The sequence below is a fragment of the Crinia signifera genome, chromosome 2 (assembly GCF_055691185.1).
Source record: "Crinia signifera chromosome 2, ASM5569118v1, whole genome shotgun sequence".
Taxonomy (NCBI): domain Eukaryota; kingdom Metazoa; phylum Chordata; class Amphibia; order Anura; family Myobatrachidae; genus Crinia; species Crinia signifera.
In genome coordinates this window covers 406120058-406138430 of record NC_139218.1, presented here as the reverse complement: position 1 = coordinate 406138430, position 18373 = coordinate 406120058, and the positions used below count along the sequence as shown (strand labels likewise).

The 18373-nt window shown below is 53.2% G+C and overlaps 1 protein-coding gene across 1 annotated transcript in view; it reads left to right on the top strand.

Moving 5' to 3' along the window:
- LCMT2 (leucine carboxyl methyltransferase 2) overlaps positions 1–18373 on the top strand; it is a 394048-nt gene that overhangs the window by 12443 nt on the left and 363232 nt on the right. The window contains 1 exon segment of the mRNA XM_083170637.1: positions 5616–5663. Within this exon segment, the coding sequence (XP_083026763.1) occupies positions 5646–5663 (18 nt within the window). The 5' untranslated portion in view covers positions 5616–5645.

Genomic DNA, 18373 nt, shown 5'->3' with positions numbered 1-18373 from the left:
CACAGCAGAGACATGCCGGTAGCTCCTTTATATACAGTACTGCACATAACACAGCAGGGACATGCCCGCGGCCCCTATATATACAGTACTGCACATAACACAGCAGGGACATGCCCGCGGCCCCTATATATACAGTACTGCACATAACACAGCAGGGACATGCCGGCAGTCCCTCTATATACAGTACTGCACAGAACACAGCAGGAACATGCCGGCAGCCCCTTTATATACAGTACGGACACATAACACAGCAGGGACATGCCCGCAGACCCTTTATATACAGTACGGACACATAACACAGCAGGGACATGCCCGCGGCCCCTATATATACAGTACTGCACATAACACAGCAGGGACATGCCCGCGGCCCCTATATATATACAGTACTGCACATAACACAGCAGGGACATGCCGGCAGCCCCTTTATATACAGTACGGGCACATAACACAGCAGGGACATGCCCGCGGCCCCTATATATATACAGTACTGCACATAACACAGCAGGGACATGCCGGCAGCCCCTTTATATACAGTACGGGCACATAACACAGCAATGACATACCCGCAGCCCCTTTATATACAGTACAGGCACATAACACAGCAGGAACATACTGGCAGACCCTTTATATACAGTACTGCACATAACACAGCAGGGACATGCCGGCAGCCCCTTTATATACAGCAGGGACATGCCTGCAGCCCCTTTATATGCAGTATGGGCACATAACACAGCAGGGACATGCCCGCGGCCCCTATATATACAGTACAGGCACATAACACAGCAGGGACATGCCCGCGGCCCCTCTATATACAGTACTGCACATAACACAGCAGGGACATGCCGGCAGCCCCTCTATATACAGTACTGCACATAACACAGCAGGGACATGCCCGCGGCCCCTTTATATACAGTACTGCACATAACACAGCAGGGACATGCCGGCAGTCCCGCTATATACAGTACTGCACATAACACAGCAGGGACATGCCCGCGGCCCCTCTATATGCAATACGGGCACATAACACAGCAGGGACATGCCCGCGGCCCCTCTATATACAGTATGGGCACATAACACAGCAGTGACATGCCCACAGCCCCTTTATATACAGTACTGCACATAACACAGCAGTGACATGCCCACAGCCCCTTTATATACAGTACTGCACATAACACAGCAGTGACATGCTGGCAGCCCCTTTATATACAGTACGGCACATAACACAGCAGTGACATGTTGGCAGCCCTTCTATATATAGTACTGCACATAACACAGCAGGGACATGCCCGCGGCCCCTTTATATACAGTACTGCACATAACACAGCAGTGACATGCCCACAGCCCCTTTATATACAGTACTGCACATAACACAGCAGTGACATGCCCACAGCCCCTTTATATACAGTACGGCACATAACACAGCAGTGACATGCTGGCAGCCCTTCTATATACAGTACTGCACATAACACAGCAGGGACATGCCCGCGGCCCCTTTATATACAGTACTGCACATAAAACAGCAGTGACATGCCCACAGCCCCTTTATATACAGTACGGCACATAACACAGCAGTGACATGCTGGCAGCCCCTTCATATACAGTAGGGACACATAACACAGCAGGGACATGCCCGCAGCCCCTTTATATACAGTATGGGCACATAACACAGCAAGGACATGCCGGCAGCACCTCTATATACAGTACGGGCACATAACACAGCAGGGACATGCCCGCAGCCCCTTTATATACAGTATGGACACATAACACAGCAGGGACATGCCGGTAGCTCCTTTATATACAGTACTGCACATAACACAGCAGGGACATGCCCGCGGCCCCAGTACGGGCACATAACACAGCAGGGACATGCCCGCAGCCCCTTTATATACAGTACGGGCACATAACACAGCAGGGACATGCCCGCAGCCCCTTTATATACAGTACGGGCACATAACACAGCAGAGACATGCCCGCAGCCCCTTTATATACAGTACGGGCACATAACACAGCAGAGACATGCCCGCAGCCCCTTTATATACAGTACGGGCACATAACACAGCAGAGACATGCCCGCAGCCCCTTTATATACAGTACGGGCACATAACACAGCAGGGACATGCCCGCAGCCCCTTTATATACAGTACTGCACATAACATAGCAGGAACATGCCCGCAGCCTCTTTATATACAGTACGGGCACATAACACAGCAGGGACATGCCCGCAGCCTCTTTATATACAGTACGGGCACATAACACAGCAGAGACATGCCCGCAGCCCCTTTATATACAGTACGGGCACATAACACAGCAGGGACATGCCTGCAGCCCCTTTATGTACAGTACGGGCACATAAAACAGCAGGGACATGCCAGCAGCACCTCTATATACAGTACGGGCACATAACACAGCAGGGACATGCCCACAGCCCCTTTATATACAGTACTGCACATAACACAGCAGTGACATGCCCACAGCCCCTTTATATACAGTACTGCACATAAAACAGCAGTGACATGCCCACAGCCCCTTTATATACAGTACTGCACATAACACAGCAGTGACATGCCCACAGCCCCTTTATATACAGTACGGGCACATAACACAGCAGTGACATGCTGGCAGCCCCTTTATATACAGTATGGACACATAACACAGCAGGGACATGCCGGTAGCTCCTTTATATACAGTACTGCACATAACACAGCAGGGACATGCCCGCAGCCCCTTCATATACAGTACGGACACATAACACAGCATTGACATGCCGGTAGCTCCTTTATATACAGTACGGGCACATAACACAGCAGGGACATGCCCGCGGCCCCTTTATATACAGTACGGGCACATAACACAGCAGGGACATGCCCGCGGCCCCAGTACGGGCACATAACACAGCAGGGACATGCCGGTAGCTTCTTTATATACAGTACGGGCACATAACACAGCAGGGACATGCCGGTAGCTCCTTTATATACAGTACGGGCACATAACACAGCAGGGACATGCCCGCGTCCCCTTTATATACAGTACGGGCACATAACATAGCAGGGACATGCCCGCGGCCCCTTTATATACAGTACTGCACATAACACAGCAGAAATGCCCCCAGCCCCTTTATATACAGTACGGGCACATAACACAGCAGCGACATGACCGCAGCCCCTTTATATACAGTACTGCACATAACACAGCAGCGACATGCCCGCAGCCCCTTTATATACAGTACGGCACATAACACAGCAGGGACATGCCCGCAGCCCCTTTATATACAGTACTGCACATAACACAGCAGGGACATGCCCGCAGCCCCTTTATATACAGTACTGCACATAACACAGCAGGGACATGCCAGCAGCACCTCTATATACAGTACGGGCACGTAACACAGCAGGAACATGCTGGCAGCCCCTTTATATACAGTACGGGCACATAACACAGCAGGGACATGCCCGCAGCCCCTCTATATACAGTACGGCACATAACACAGCAGTGACATGCTGGCAGCCCCTTCATATACAGTAGGGACACATAACACAGCAGGGACATGCCCGCAGCCCCTTTATATACAGTACTGCACATAACACAGCAGGGACATGCCCGCGGCCCCTTTATATACAGTACTGCACATAAAACAGCAGTGACATGCCCACAGCCCCTTTATATACAGTACTGCACATAACACAGCAGTGACATGCCCACAGCCCCTTTATATACAGTACGGCACATAACACAGCAGTGACATGCTGGCAGCCCCTTTATATACAGTATGGACACATAACACAGCAGGGACATGCCGGTAGCTCCTTTATATACAGTACTGCACATAACACAGCAGGGACATGCCGGTAGCTCCTTTATATACAGTACGGGCACATAACACAGCAGGGACATGCCCGCGTCCCCTTTATATACAGTATGGGCACATAACATAGCAGGGACATGCCCGCGGCCCCTTTATATACAGTACTGCACATAACACAGCAGAAATGCCCCCAGCCCCTTTATATACAGTACGGGCACATAACACAGCAGCGACATGACCGCAGCCCCTTTATATACAGTACGGGCACATAACACAGCAGCGACATGCCCGCAGCCCCTTTATATACAGTACGGCACATAACACAGCATTGACATGCCCGCAGCCCCTCTATATACAGTACGGCACATAACACAGCAGGGACATGCCTGCAGCCCCTTTATATACAGTACGGCACATAACACAGCAGGGACATGCCCGCAGCCCCTTTATATACAGTACTGCACATAACACAGCAGGGACATGCCCGCAGCCCCTTTATATACAGTACTGCACATAACACAGCAGGGACATGCCCGCAGCCCCTTTATATACAGTACGGGCACATAACACAGCAGAGACATGCCCGCTGCCCCTTTATATACAGTACGGGCACATAACACAGCAGGGACATGCCCGCAGCCCCTTTATTTACAGTACGGGCACCTAACACAGCAGGAACATGCCCGCAGCCCCTCTATATACAGTACAGCACAAAACACAGCAGGGACATGCCCGCAGCCCCTTTATATACAGTATGGCACATAACACAGCAGGGACATGCCCGCAGCCCCTTTATATACAGTAGTGCACATAACACAGCAGCGACATGCCCGCAGCCCCATTATATACAGTACGGGCACATAACACAGCAGAGACATGCCCGCTGCCCCATTATATACAGTACGGGCACATAACACAGCAGGGACATGCCCGCAGCCCCATTATATACAGTACGGGCACATAACACAGCAGGGACATGCCGGAAGCCCCTTTATATACAGTACTGCACATAACACAGCAGGGACATGCCCGCAGCCCCTTTATATACAGTACTGCACATAACACAGCAGGGACATGCCCGCAGCCCCTTTATATACAGTACTGCAAATAACACAGCAGGGACATGCCCGCAGCCCCTTTATATACAGTACTGCACATAACACAGCAGAGACATGCCCGCAGCCCCTTTATATACAGTACTGCACATAACACAGCAGGGACATGCCCGCAGCCCCTTTATATACAGTACGGGCACATAACACAGCAGAGACATGCCCGCAGCCCCTTTATATACAGTACTGCACATAACACAGCAGGGACATGCCCTCAGCCCCTTTATATACAGTACGGGCACATAACACAGCAGAGACATGCCCGCAGCCCCTTTATATACAGTACTGCACATAACACAGCAGGGACATGCCCGCAGCCCCTTTATATACAGTACGGGCACATAACACAGCAGCGACATGCCCGCAGCCCCTTTATATACAGTACTGCACATAACACAGCAGAGACATGCCCGCAGCCCCTTTATATACAGTACTGCACATAACACAGCAGGGACATGCCCGCAGCCCCTTTATATACAGTACTGCACATAACACAGCAGAGACATGCCCGCAGCCCCTTTATATACAGTACGGGCACATAACACAGCAGGGACATGCCCGCGGCCCCAGTACGGGCACATAACACAGCAGGGACATGCCCTCAGTATTGAGTTGATTACAGAACAGGGCAGTGAATAATCAGTATATAATGTGTGTAATCATTTTTTTTTTATCCTGTTTTGTATATTCTGTGCTTACAGGGAAACCGTACGACTGGACACACAGACATTATGAATCGAGATACCTGTGTAAGTACTATCTGTATGTAGTGTGATGTTTACAATGGGATGCGGTCATTTGGTCTACTGCATTATGGTCGACAGTCATTAGGTCGAATCCATTAGGTCGACATGGGAAAAGGTCGACATGATTCTAGTTCGAAAGGTCATTAGTTCGACAGGTCATTAGTTCGACATTGTCTATGTCGACATTCACAAGGTCGACATGGAGTTTTTCACTGTTTTTTTGAGCCAACATGTGCCGACAGGCGGTATTTCATGCCCTACCATCCACTAGGGCGTGGTGGGAGAATAAAATAGTGCCCGACGCATCGCGAGCGCAGCGAGCGATGCGAGGGGATGCAGTGCACTTTAAACTGTGTCCATGTCGACTGTGTTGACATTCAGGTAAAAAAACAGTGAAAAACCCCATGTCGACCTTGTGAATGTCGACATAGACAATGTCGAACTAATGACCTTGTCGAACTAATGACCTGTCGAACTAATGACCTTTCGACCTAGAATCATGTCGACCTTTTCCCATGTTCACCTAGAGTCATGTCGACCTTTTAGTATGTCGACCTAATGGATTCGACCTAATGACTTTCGACCATAATGCAATAGACCAAATGATCCCAACCCGTTTACAATATCTGTGGAATACATTGCGGCTTTTACACTCCTTGTTGTCGCCGGTAAAATGTCAACTTCAGCTCTTAAAGCTATGTACACACGGTGCAATACATTGGACCAGAGATGTTCGCTGATGAACAGGAGACTCTTCCGGGGGAGCCGCAGAGGGAAACAGCTGATTGTAGGAGCAAGCTCCTGCGACCAGCGACCATCGGGAGCTAAACACTGGAGCGTGCACCCGGCGATTTATCGCTGCAGCACAAACAAATTGCTGACAATATAGTCACTCAGCAACCATATTGCCAGCGATATTGCACTGTGTGTACACAGCTTTAACAGATACAACACTGGAACTGACAGTATCTGATCGGGAGGCAAAAGTGTCCTGTAACTAGGGAAGTCCATATGGCCTATGGTGAGAATTGCCCCCTGGAATATAGTACAATGTCACTGGCGCTGCGTGTAGTGAGTTATTGATATTTGTATCATGAATACGATCAAATACTGTTTGGGTACAGCCTGCACCAAGCTCTTAGTGATCACTGACGTCACACACCACTGTGCTCCCTACTCTCCAGTCACAGGGATCACTGACCTCACACACCACTGTGCTCCCTACTCTCCAGTCACAGGCATCACTGACCTCACATATCACTGCGCTCCCTACTCTCCAATCACAGCGATCACTGACCTCACACACCACTGTGCTCCCTACTCTCCAGTCACAGGGATCACTGACCTCACATATCACTGCGCTCCCTACTCTCCAGTCACAGGGATCACTGACCTCACATATCACTGCGCTCCCTACTCTCCAGTCACAGGGATCATTGACCTCACACACCACTGCACTCCCTACTCTCCAATCACAGCGATCACTGACCTCACACACCACTGCACTCCCTACTCTCCAGTCACAGGGATCACTGACCTCACATATCACTGCGCTCCCTACTCTCCAGTCACAGGGATCACTGACCTCACATACCACTGTGCTCCCTACTGTCCAGTCACAGGGATCACTGACCTCATATATCAATGCGCTCCCTACTCTCCAGTCACAGGGATCACTGACCTCACACACCACTGCGCTCCCTACTCTCCAGTCACAGGGATCACTGACCTCACACACCACTGTGCTCCCTACTCTCCAGTCACAGGGATCACTGACCTCACACACCACTGCGCTCCCTACTCTCCAGTCACAGGGATCACTGACCTCACATATCACTGCGCTCCCTACTCTCCAGTCACAGGGATCACTGACCTCACATATCACTGCGCTCCCTACTCTCCAGTCACAGGGATCACTGACCTCACATATCACTGTGCTCCCTACTCTCCAGTCACAGGGATCACGGACCTCACACACCACTGCGCTCCCTACTCTCCAGTCACAGGGATCACTGTGCTCCCTACTCTCCAGTCACAGGGATCACTGACCTCACACACCACTGCGCTCCCTACTCCAGTCACAGGGATCACTGACCTCACATACCACTGCGCTCCCTACTCTCCAGTCACAGGGATCACTGACCTCATATATCACTGCGCTCCCTACTCTCCAGTCACAGGGATCACTGACCTCACACACCACTGTGCTCCCTACTCTCCAGTCACAGGGATCACTGACCTCACACACCACTGTGCTCCCTACTCTCCAGTCACAGGGATCACTGACCTCACACACCACTGCGCTCCCTACTCTCCAGTCACAGGGATCACTGACCTCACATATCACTGCGCTCCCTACTCTCCAGTCACAGGGATCACTGACCTCACATATCACTGCGCTCCCTACTCTCCAGTCACAGGGATCACTGACCTCACATATCACTGTGCTCCCTACTCTCCAGTCACAGGGATCACGGACCTCACACACCACTGCGCTCCCTACTCTCCAGTCACAGGGATCACTGTGCTCCCTACTCTCCAGTCACAGGGATCACTGACCTCACACACCACTGCGCTCCCTACTCCAGTCACAGGGATCACTGACCTCACATACCACTGCGCTCCCTACTCTCCAGTCACAGGGATCACTGTGCTCCCTACTCTCCAGTCACAGGGATCACTGACCTCACACACCACTGCGCTCCCTACTCCAGTCACAGGGATCACTGACCTCACATACCACTGCGCTCCCTACTCTCCAGTCACAGGGATCACTGACCTCATATATCAATGCGCTCCCTACTCTCCAGTCACAGGGATCACTGACCTCACACACCACTGCGCTCCCTACTCTCCAGTCACAGGGATCACGGACCTCACACACCACTGCGCTCCCTACTCTCCAGTCACAGGGATCACTGTGCTCCCTACTCTCCAGTCACAGGGATCACTGACCTCACACACCACTGCGCTCCCTACTCTCCAGTCACAGGGATCACTGACCTCACACACCACTGCGCTCCCTACTCTCCAGTCACAGGGATCACTGACCTCACACACCACTGCGCTCCCTACTCTCCAGTCACAGGGATCACTGACCTCACATAACACTGTGCTCCCTACTCTCCAGTCACAGGGATCACTGACCTCACATACCACTGCGCTCCCTACTCTCCAGTCACAGGGATCACTGTGCTCCCTACTCTCCAGTCACAGGGATCACTGACCTCACACACCACTGCGCTCCCTACTCTCCAGTCACAGGGATCACTGACCTCACATATCACTGTGTTCCCTACTCTACAGTCACAGGGATCACTGACCTCACACACCACTGCGCTCCCTACTCTCCAGTCACAGGGATCACTGACCTCACATATCACTGTGTTCCCTACTCTCCAGTCACAGGGATCACTGACCTCACATATCACTGTGTTCCCTACTCTCCAGTCACAGGGATCACTGACCTCACATAACACTGTGCTCCCTACTCTCCAGTCACAGGGATCACTGACCTCACATATCACTGCGCTCCCTACTCTCCAGTCACAGGGATCACTGACCTCATATATCACTGTGCTCCCTACTCTCCAGTCACAGGGATCACTGACCTCATATACCACTGTGCTCCGTACTCTCCAGTCACAGGGATCACTGACCTCACATATCACTGCGCTCCCTACTCTCCAGTCACAGGGATCACCGACCTCACATATCACTGCGCTCCCTACTCTCCAGTCACAGGGATCACTGACCTCACACACCACTGCGCTCCCTACTCTCCAGTCACAGGGATCACTGACCTCACATAACACTGTGTTCCCTACTCTCCAGTCACAGGGATCACCGACCTCACATATCACTGCGCTCCCTACTCTCCAGTCACATGGATCACCGACCTCGCATATCACTGTGCTCCCTACTCTCCAGTCACAGGGATCACTGACCTCACACACCACTGCGCTCCCTACTCTCCGGTCACAGGGATCACTGACCTCACACACCACTGCGCTCCCTACTCTCCAGTCACAGGGATCACTGACCTCATATATCACTGTGCTCCCTACTCTCCAGTCACAGGGATCACTGACCTCACACACCACTGCGCTCCCTACTCTCCAGTCACAGGGATCACTGCGCTCCCTACTCTTCAGTCACAGGGATCACTGAACTCACATATCACTGCGCTCCCTACTCTCCAGTCACAGGGATCACTGACCTCACACACCACTGTGCTCCCTACTCTCCAGTCACAGGGATCCCGACCTCACATATCACTGCGCTCCCTACTCTCCAGTCACAGGGATCACCGACCTCACATATCACTGCGCTCCCTACTCTCCAGTCACAGGGATCACTGACCTCACACACCACTGCGCTCCCTACTCTCCAGTCACAGGGATCACTGACCTCATATATCACTGTGCTCCCTACTCTCCAGTCACAGGGATCACTGACCTCACACACCACTGCGCTCCCTACTCTCCAGTCACAGGGATCACTGCGCTCCCTACTCTCCAGTCACAGGGATCACTGAACTCACATATCACTGCGCTCCCTACTCTCCAGTCACAGGGATCACCGACCTCACATATCACTGCGCTCCCTACTCTCCAGTCACAGGGATCACTGACCTCACACACCACTGCGCTCCCTACTCTCCAGTCACAGGGATCACTGTGCTCCCTACTCTCTAGTCACAGGGATCACTGACCTCACACACCACTGCGTTACCTACTCCAGTCACAGGGATCACTGACCTCACATACCACTGCGCTCCCTACTCTCCAGTCACAGGGATCACTGTGCTCCCTACTCTCCAGTCACAGGGATCACTGACCTCACACACCACTGCGCTCCCTACTCCAGTCACAGGGATCACTGACCTCACATACCACTGCGCTCCCTACTCTCCAGTCACAGGGATCACTGACCTCATATATCAATGCGCTCCCTACTCTCCAGTCACAGGGATCACTGACCTCACACACCACTGCGCTCCCTACTCTCCAGTCACAGGGATCACGGACCTCACACACCACTGCGCTCCCTACTCTCCAGTCACAGGGATCACTGTGATCCCTACTCTCCAGTTACAGGGATCACTGACCTCACACACCACTGCGCTCCCTACTCTCCAGTCACAGGGATCACTGACCTCACACACCACTGTGCTCCCTACTCTACAGTCACAGGGATCACTGACCTCACATATCACTGCGCTCCCTACTCTCCAGTCACAGGGATCACTGTGCTCCCTACTCTCCAGTCACAGGGATCACTGACCTCACACACCACTGCGCTCCCTACTCTCCAGTCACAGGGATCACTGACCTCACATATCACTGTGTTCCCTACTCTCCAGTCACAGGGATCACTGACCTCACACACCACTGCGCTCCCTACTCTCCAGTCACAGGGATCACTGACCTCACATAACACTGTGCTCCCTACTCTCCAGTCACAGGGATCACTGACCTCACATATCACTGCGCTCCCTACTCTCCAGTCACAGGGATCACTGTGCTCCCTACTCTCCAGTCACAGGGATCACTGACCTCACACACCACTGCGCTCCCTACTCTCCAGTCACAGGGATCACTGACCTCACATATCACTGTGTTCCCTACTCTACAGTCACAGGGATCACTGACCTCACACACCACTGCGCTCCCTACTCTCCAGTCACAGGGATCACTGACCTCACATATCACTGTGTTCCCTACTCTCCAGTCACAGGGATCACTGACCTCACATATCACTGTGTTCCCTACTCTCCAGTCACAGGGATCACTGACCTCACATAACACTGTGCTCCCTACTCTCCAGTCACAGGGATCACTGACCTCACATATCACTGCGCTCCCTACTCTCCAGTCACAGGGATCACTGACCTCATATATCACTGTGCTCCCTACTCTCCAGTCACAGGGATCACTGACCTCATATACCACTGTGCTCCGTACTCTCCAGTCACAGGGATCACTGACCTCACATATCACTGCGCTCCCTACTCTCCAGTCACAGGGATCACCGACCTCACATATCACTGCGCTCACTACTCTCCAGTCACATGGATCACCGACCTCGCATATCACTGTGCTCCCTACTCTCCAGTCACAGGGATCACTGACCTCACACACCACTGCGCTCCCTACTCTCCGGTCACAGGGATCACTGACCTCACACACCACTGCGCTCCCTACTCTCCAGTCACAGGGATCACTGACTTCATATATCACTGTGCTCCCTACTCTCCAGTCACAGGGATCACTGACCTCACACACCACTGCGCTCCCTACTCTCCAGTCACAGGGATCACTGCGCTCCCTACTCTCCAGTCACAGGGATCACTGAACTCACATATCACTGCGCTCCCTACTCTCCAGTCACAGGGATCACTGACCTCACACACCACTGTGCTCCCTACTCTCCAGTCACAGGGATCCCGACCTCACATATCACTGCGCTCCCTACTCTCCAGTCACAGGGATCACCGACCTCACATCACTGCGCTCCCTACTCTCCAGTCACAGGGATCACTGACCTCACACACCACTGCGCTCCCTACTCTCCAGTCACAGGGATCACTGACCTCACACACCACTGTGCTCCCTACTCTCCAGTCACAGGGATCACTGACCTCACATATCACTGTGCTCCCTACTCTCCAGTCACAGGGATCACTGACCTCACACACCACTGCGCTCCCTACTCTCCAGTCACAGGGATCACTGCGCTCCCTACTCTCCAGTCACAGGGATCACTGAACTCACATATCACTGCGCTCCCTACTCTCCAGTCACAGGGATCACTGACCTCACACACCACTGTGCTCCCTACTCTCCAGTCACAGGGATCCCGACCTCACACACCACTGCGCTCCCTACTCTCCAGTCACAGGGATCACTGACCTCACATATCACTGCGCTCCCTACTCTCCAGTCACAGGGATCACTGACCTCACACACCACTGCGCTCCCTACTCTCCAGTCACAGGGATCACTGACCTCACATATCACTGCGCTCCCTACTCTCCAGTCACAGGGATCATTGGCCTCGCATATCACTGTGCTCCCTACTCCCCAGTCACAGGGATCACTGCGCTCCCTACTCCCCAGTCACAGGGATCACTGCGCTCCCTACTCCCCAGTCACAGGGATCACTGCGCTCCCTACTCCCCAGTCACAGGGATCACTGTGCTCCCTACTCTCCAGTCACAGGGATCACTGTGCTCCCTACTCTCCAGTCACAGGGATCATTGGCCTCACATATCACTGTTCTCCCTACTCTCCAGTCACAGGGATCACTGACCTCATATATCACTGTGCTCCCTACTCTCCAGTCACAGGGATCACTGTGATCCCTACTCTCCAGTCACAGGGATCACTGACCTCACATATCACTGTTCTCCCTACTCTCCAGTCACAGGGATCACTGACCTCACATATCACTGTGCTCCCTACTCTCCAGTCACAGGGATCACTGACCTCCTATATCACTGTGCTCCCTACTCTCCAGTCACAGGGATCCCGACCTCACATATCACTGTGCTCCCTACTCTCCAGTCACAGGGATCACTGCGCTCCCTACTCCCCAGTCACATGGATCACTGTGCTCCCTACTCTCCAGTCAAAGGGATCAAAGACCCTCACATATCACTGAGCTCCCTACTCTCCAGTCACAGGGTTCACTGACTGAATATATCACTGTGCTCCCTACTCTCCAGTCTGGATCACTGACCTCACATAACACTGTGTTCCCTACTCTCCAGTCACAGTGATCACTGACCTCATATATCACTGTGCTCCCTACTCTCCAGTCACAGTGATCACCAACCTAGCATATCACGGTGCTCCCTACTCTCCAGTCACAGGGATCACTGACCTCACATTTCTCCTTCATCCACTAGGTGTCACTGGAGTTACACTGGGGAATAGAAGGCGACCACAGGGAGCATGGGCACTTTAAATAAAAGATTAGGGTGGCTAACTCCTCCCCTTCTACTTCCCCTCCAGGTCAGTCTTAGTTTGTGCCCGAAAGGGAGCGGACACACACTAGGTGCTCTCTGAGCACTTCAGAGATTTTTTAATGCACATGGGTTTTTTACTCTGCGCAGAGGACAGGCAGATAGCATTACACTATCTGCCTGCTACGTGGGAGCCTGCCGAGGGAGCCGACCGCCCTAGTCAGCAGCGCGCCCGGCTCCCTGGCTGCTGAGACCACCGTCTCGGGATTCAACGGGCGCTGCCCACCAAAGCACGCCGCAGTCCTCCCCCAGCCAACCGCCGACGGCAGGCATTGTGAGTATTCCCTGCCACCGCTGCTAGCGGCGGTGGTCAGGGTTTATTAGTAAAAGGTGGCAGCAGAGGGCTTTAAGCCTGGCGCCATGGACGCGAGAGCTGCCGGGCGAGGGGGCGGAGCTACCGCGTGGTACTCCCAGCAGCCCCGGCTATCCCCAGCGCTATCACGCGCGGCGGCCATCTTTTTTTTACACTGGCGCCGCGGCAGAGCAGACAGAGGGAAGCTCCTGTACCGCTGCAGCCCCACCAAAGGCTACAAGTACATCGCAGATCCTGGTGACCGTCCTGCTATAGCTCTCCCGGTACTGTGAGTTACAGTGGGGGGTTGAGAGCTTAGAGAGAGATAGTTGGGCTGTGCAAAACAAAAAAGGCTATAGCGCTACCTGGCTATATGCTATAGCGCAGTACAAAGCCTGTGGCAGCTCCTTTCCTTCACTATCTCTCCTGTCAGTCCTTCTTACTGGACTTATCTATACCTACTCTCCCTTGGGTGTGTGGTAGTGTGTGGATTCTGTGACATATTGTACAATGGCTGGGGGAAGCTCCAAGAAAATTGCCTGTAAAACTTGCAATGCTAAGTTTTCCCCTTCAGCCCCTGGGGAGATTATCTGTGATAAATGCACTGCTACTCCCTCTGGCTCACAGACCCCTGTGGACCCACCTTTCTGGGCCTCACAACTAACTGAGGTTATGTCCCGTTTATCCTCTGAATTGACTCAGTCTCAGAGGGATAGAGAGACCTCTAGGACACAGCAGTCGGATTTAACCTCTGCAGTTCAGAGCCTCACTAGGGCCCTAGCTCCACGGCAGGCTGAGCCGCGCCCGTCCTCCTCAAGGCAGCCCCCTCCCTTGCTGAGGAGAAGAGGTTCTCCATTACACTCCCCTGACTCTGACGATATGCCAGACCTGGAGGAGGGAGAATTTGCGCTCCCTAGGGACGACATGCAGGATGCACAGGATGCACAGGATATGTTAGTCCAGGACGCACAGGATCCTGCCATTCCTTCACAGGGTATTGAAGACCTTATAGAAATGGTCAAAATAGCCTGCAATGTAACAGAAGGAGTTGACACACCTTCCTGTCCATCCCTTTTTGGGAAAAAGGCAAAACTGTCCCCTAATTTCCCGGTAGCTGAGGAATTAGATGAGCTGGTAACAGACGCCTGGAAAAATCCAGACAAACGTTTTCAGGCTCCAAAACGGTTCTTTCAGAACTATCCACTGCTGCCGGAAGGCAGGAAGAAGGTGGAGATTCCTCCGGGAGTCGATTCTTCTGTTTCCCGGCTGTCTAAAAAGACTGTCCTCCCAGTCCCTGGGGCTACCACCCTCAAGGATGTCTCAGACCGTAGGTTAGAGATGACCTTGAAAAACATCTTTTCAGCGGCTGGCGTGTTACAGCGTCCGGCGCAGATTGGTTGTTGGGTGAACAAGGCAATAGGTGTCTGGGCGTCACAGCTCTCTGCTGAGGTGAATGACGGTTCAGACCCAGCTACTATTCTGCAGCTGTCTGAACAAATCCAGGATGCTTCAACCTTCTTAATTGAGGCGTCCTCAGACATTTGCGCGGTGGCAGGTAGAATCTCTGCTCTCTCCATTTCAGCCCGCAGAGGTCTCTGGCTGCGTCAGTGGCAGGCTGATGCAGAATCAAAAAGGGCGGTAGAATCCATGGCCTTTAACGGGGATCTCCTGTTCGGCCCGGAACTAGATAGATGGATATCTCAGGCCACAGGTGGGAAGTCACATTTCCTTCCGTCGGCCGCTCCTCCTCCATCTCGCAGAGCTGCCCACAATCCCTCCTTTCGTGCCTTTCGTCCCTCCAGCAGGTTCAGAGGTAGATCCAGGGGAGGTGCTCCTTCACAGAGAGGAACCAGAGGCCGTGGAAGAGGCGCTTCCACTACCACTCTGGACCCCAAGGCCACCAAGCCTGCAGCATGACGGTCCTCCGTCCCATCTGGGGGACCCCAGGGTAGGAGCCCGTTTACGGAACTTCGGCTCCATATGGCTCCAGTCCTGTCAGGACGCCTGGGTAAGAGAGCTTGTGACCCTAGGTTACAAGATTCGCTTCAGCAGTTCTCCCCCAGACAGGTTTTTCAGGACCGGTCTGCCTCGTCCTCCAGAGAAAGGGCAACAGCTGCTGGCCGCCATTGCCAAGCTGCAGGACATGGGAGTAGTGGTTCCGGTCCCCGCAGACCAGCGGGCCCGGGGCTACTACTCCAGCCTGTTCCTGGTACCGAAGCCGGACGGCTCGGTACGCCCCATACTCAACCTGAAGGATCTGAACCCGTACTTGCACGTGGCCAGATTCAAGATGGAATCCCTTCAATCCGTCATACAGGGCTTGGAAGAAGGGGAGTTCTTGGTATCCATAGATATCAAGGATGCTTACTTGCACATCCCCATTTGGGCCCCGCACCAGGCATATCTGCGGTTCGCGGTGCAGGACCGGCATTGGCAATTCCAGGCCCTTCCTTTCGGCCTCTCATCTGCACCTCGGGTCTTCACCAAGGTGATGGCAGTGATGATGGAGGTCCTCCGCATGCAGGGGGTTACTATCATCCCCTATTTGGACGACCTTCTGCTGAAGAGTCGTTCAAAGGACACCCTGTTGGAACACATTCTTCTCACACAGAAGATCCTTACATCACACGGGTGGATCCTCAACTTCGCCAAGTCCCAGCTTCATCCCACTCAGCGTCTCCTGTTTCTAGGGATGATTCTGGACACCAGCCAGATGCGAGTGTTCCTTCCAGCGGACAAGATTCAGTCCTTGCAGGCCTTGGTCAGGCTTGTCCTGAGACGGAGACAGGTGTCTGTACACCTGTGCACCAGACTATTGGGGAGAATGGTATCCTCATTCGAGGCGATGCAATACGCCCGGTTTCATTCTCGCCCCTTCCAGCTGTCACTCCTCCATCAATGGTCGGGCTCTCACCTGCATCTGCAGCAAAGGGTGACCCTGTCCCCACGGGCTCGTTTGTCCCTGCTGTGGTGGCTGAACACCGCCAACCTACAGCAGGGGAGGAGGATCGCAATTTGGGATTGGACCCTCATCACCACGGACGCCAGCCTCCGGGGTTGGGGTGCTGTGACTCTGGACCGTCAGTATCAGGGGTTGTGGACGCAACAGGAGAGTCTGCTTTCCATCAACATCCTAGAGCTACGAGCTGTCTACTATGCTCTTCTCCAGGCCAGACCTCTTCTCCAGGGAAAAGCCGTTCGTGTGCAGTCCGACAACTCCACGACTGTTGCGTACATCAACAAGCAGGGAGGAACCCGCAGTTGCGCAGCCATGAAAGAGGTCAGCAGGATCCTGGTTTGGGCAGAGACCCATGCCCTAGCCCTGTCAGCTGTGTTCATCCCAGGAGTGGAGAACTGGGAGGCCGACTTTCTAAGTCGGCGGGACGTTCATCAAGGAGAGTGGTGCTTGCACCCTCAAGTCTTTCAGAAGCTGGTACATCGCTGGGGCTGTCCCCAAGTGGACCTGATGGCGTCCCGCCACAATTTCCAACTTCCCCGGTTCTTCGCAAGAACACGAGATCCTCAGGCAGAGGGCGTAGACGCGCTGGTGGCCCCTTGGCCCTTCCAGTACGTGTACCTATTCCCGCCATTTCCACTGATACCCCGAGTACTTCAGCGGATCCGGAGAGAGGGGGTAACGGCCCTGCTGGTGGCTCCAGACTGGCCTCGTCGGTCTTGGTACACCAGTCTGACAGCTATGCTGATAGACGAGCCGTGGCCTCTACCTCTTCAGGAAGACCTTCTCAGTCAGGGACCCTTCATCTTCCCAGATTTAGGTCGTCTGCATTTGACGGCGTGGCTGCTGAAAGGTCCATCTTGAGGAGGGTAGGTATACCTAGAGCAGTTATACCCACCATGCTTCGCGCCAGGAAAGAGGTTACATCAGCACATTACCACAGGATATGGCGCTCCTATGTGGCTTGGTGTGAGAGGCGCGGAGTCTCTACATGCCTGTTCAAAAAAGCGAGACTTCTCCTTTTTCTGCAGGAAGGTTTGTCGGCAGGGCTGAGGCTGAATACCCTAAAGGTTCAGGTCTCAGCTCTATCTATCTTTTTTCAGAAGAAGTTGGCCTTTCTTCCTGAAGTTCAAACCTTCTTCCAGGGGGTGCTTCGGTTACAGCCCCCCATTCGTCCTCCAACGGCTCCCTGGGACTTGGACTTGGTGCTGGAGTACCTTCAGTCCTCTGTTTTTGAGCCCTTGGAGGAGGTAGACCTTCGCTACCTTACTTGGAAGGTCGTACTTCTGCTGGCTCTGGCTTCTGCCAGGCGGGTATCGGAACTGGGGGCTCTTTCTTGTCGCTCCCCGTTTCTACAATTTCATCCTGACAGAGCGGAGCTCCGTACCAGTCTGGCCTTCCTCCCAAAGGTGGTTACGGCTTTTCATCTGAACCAG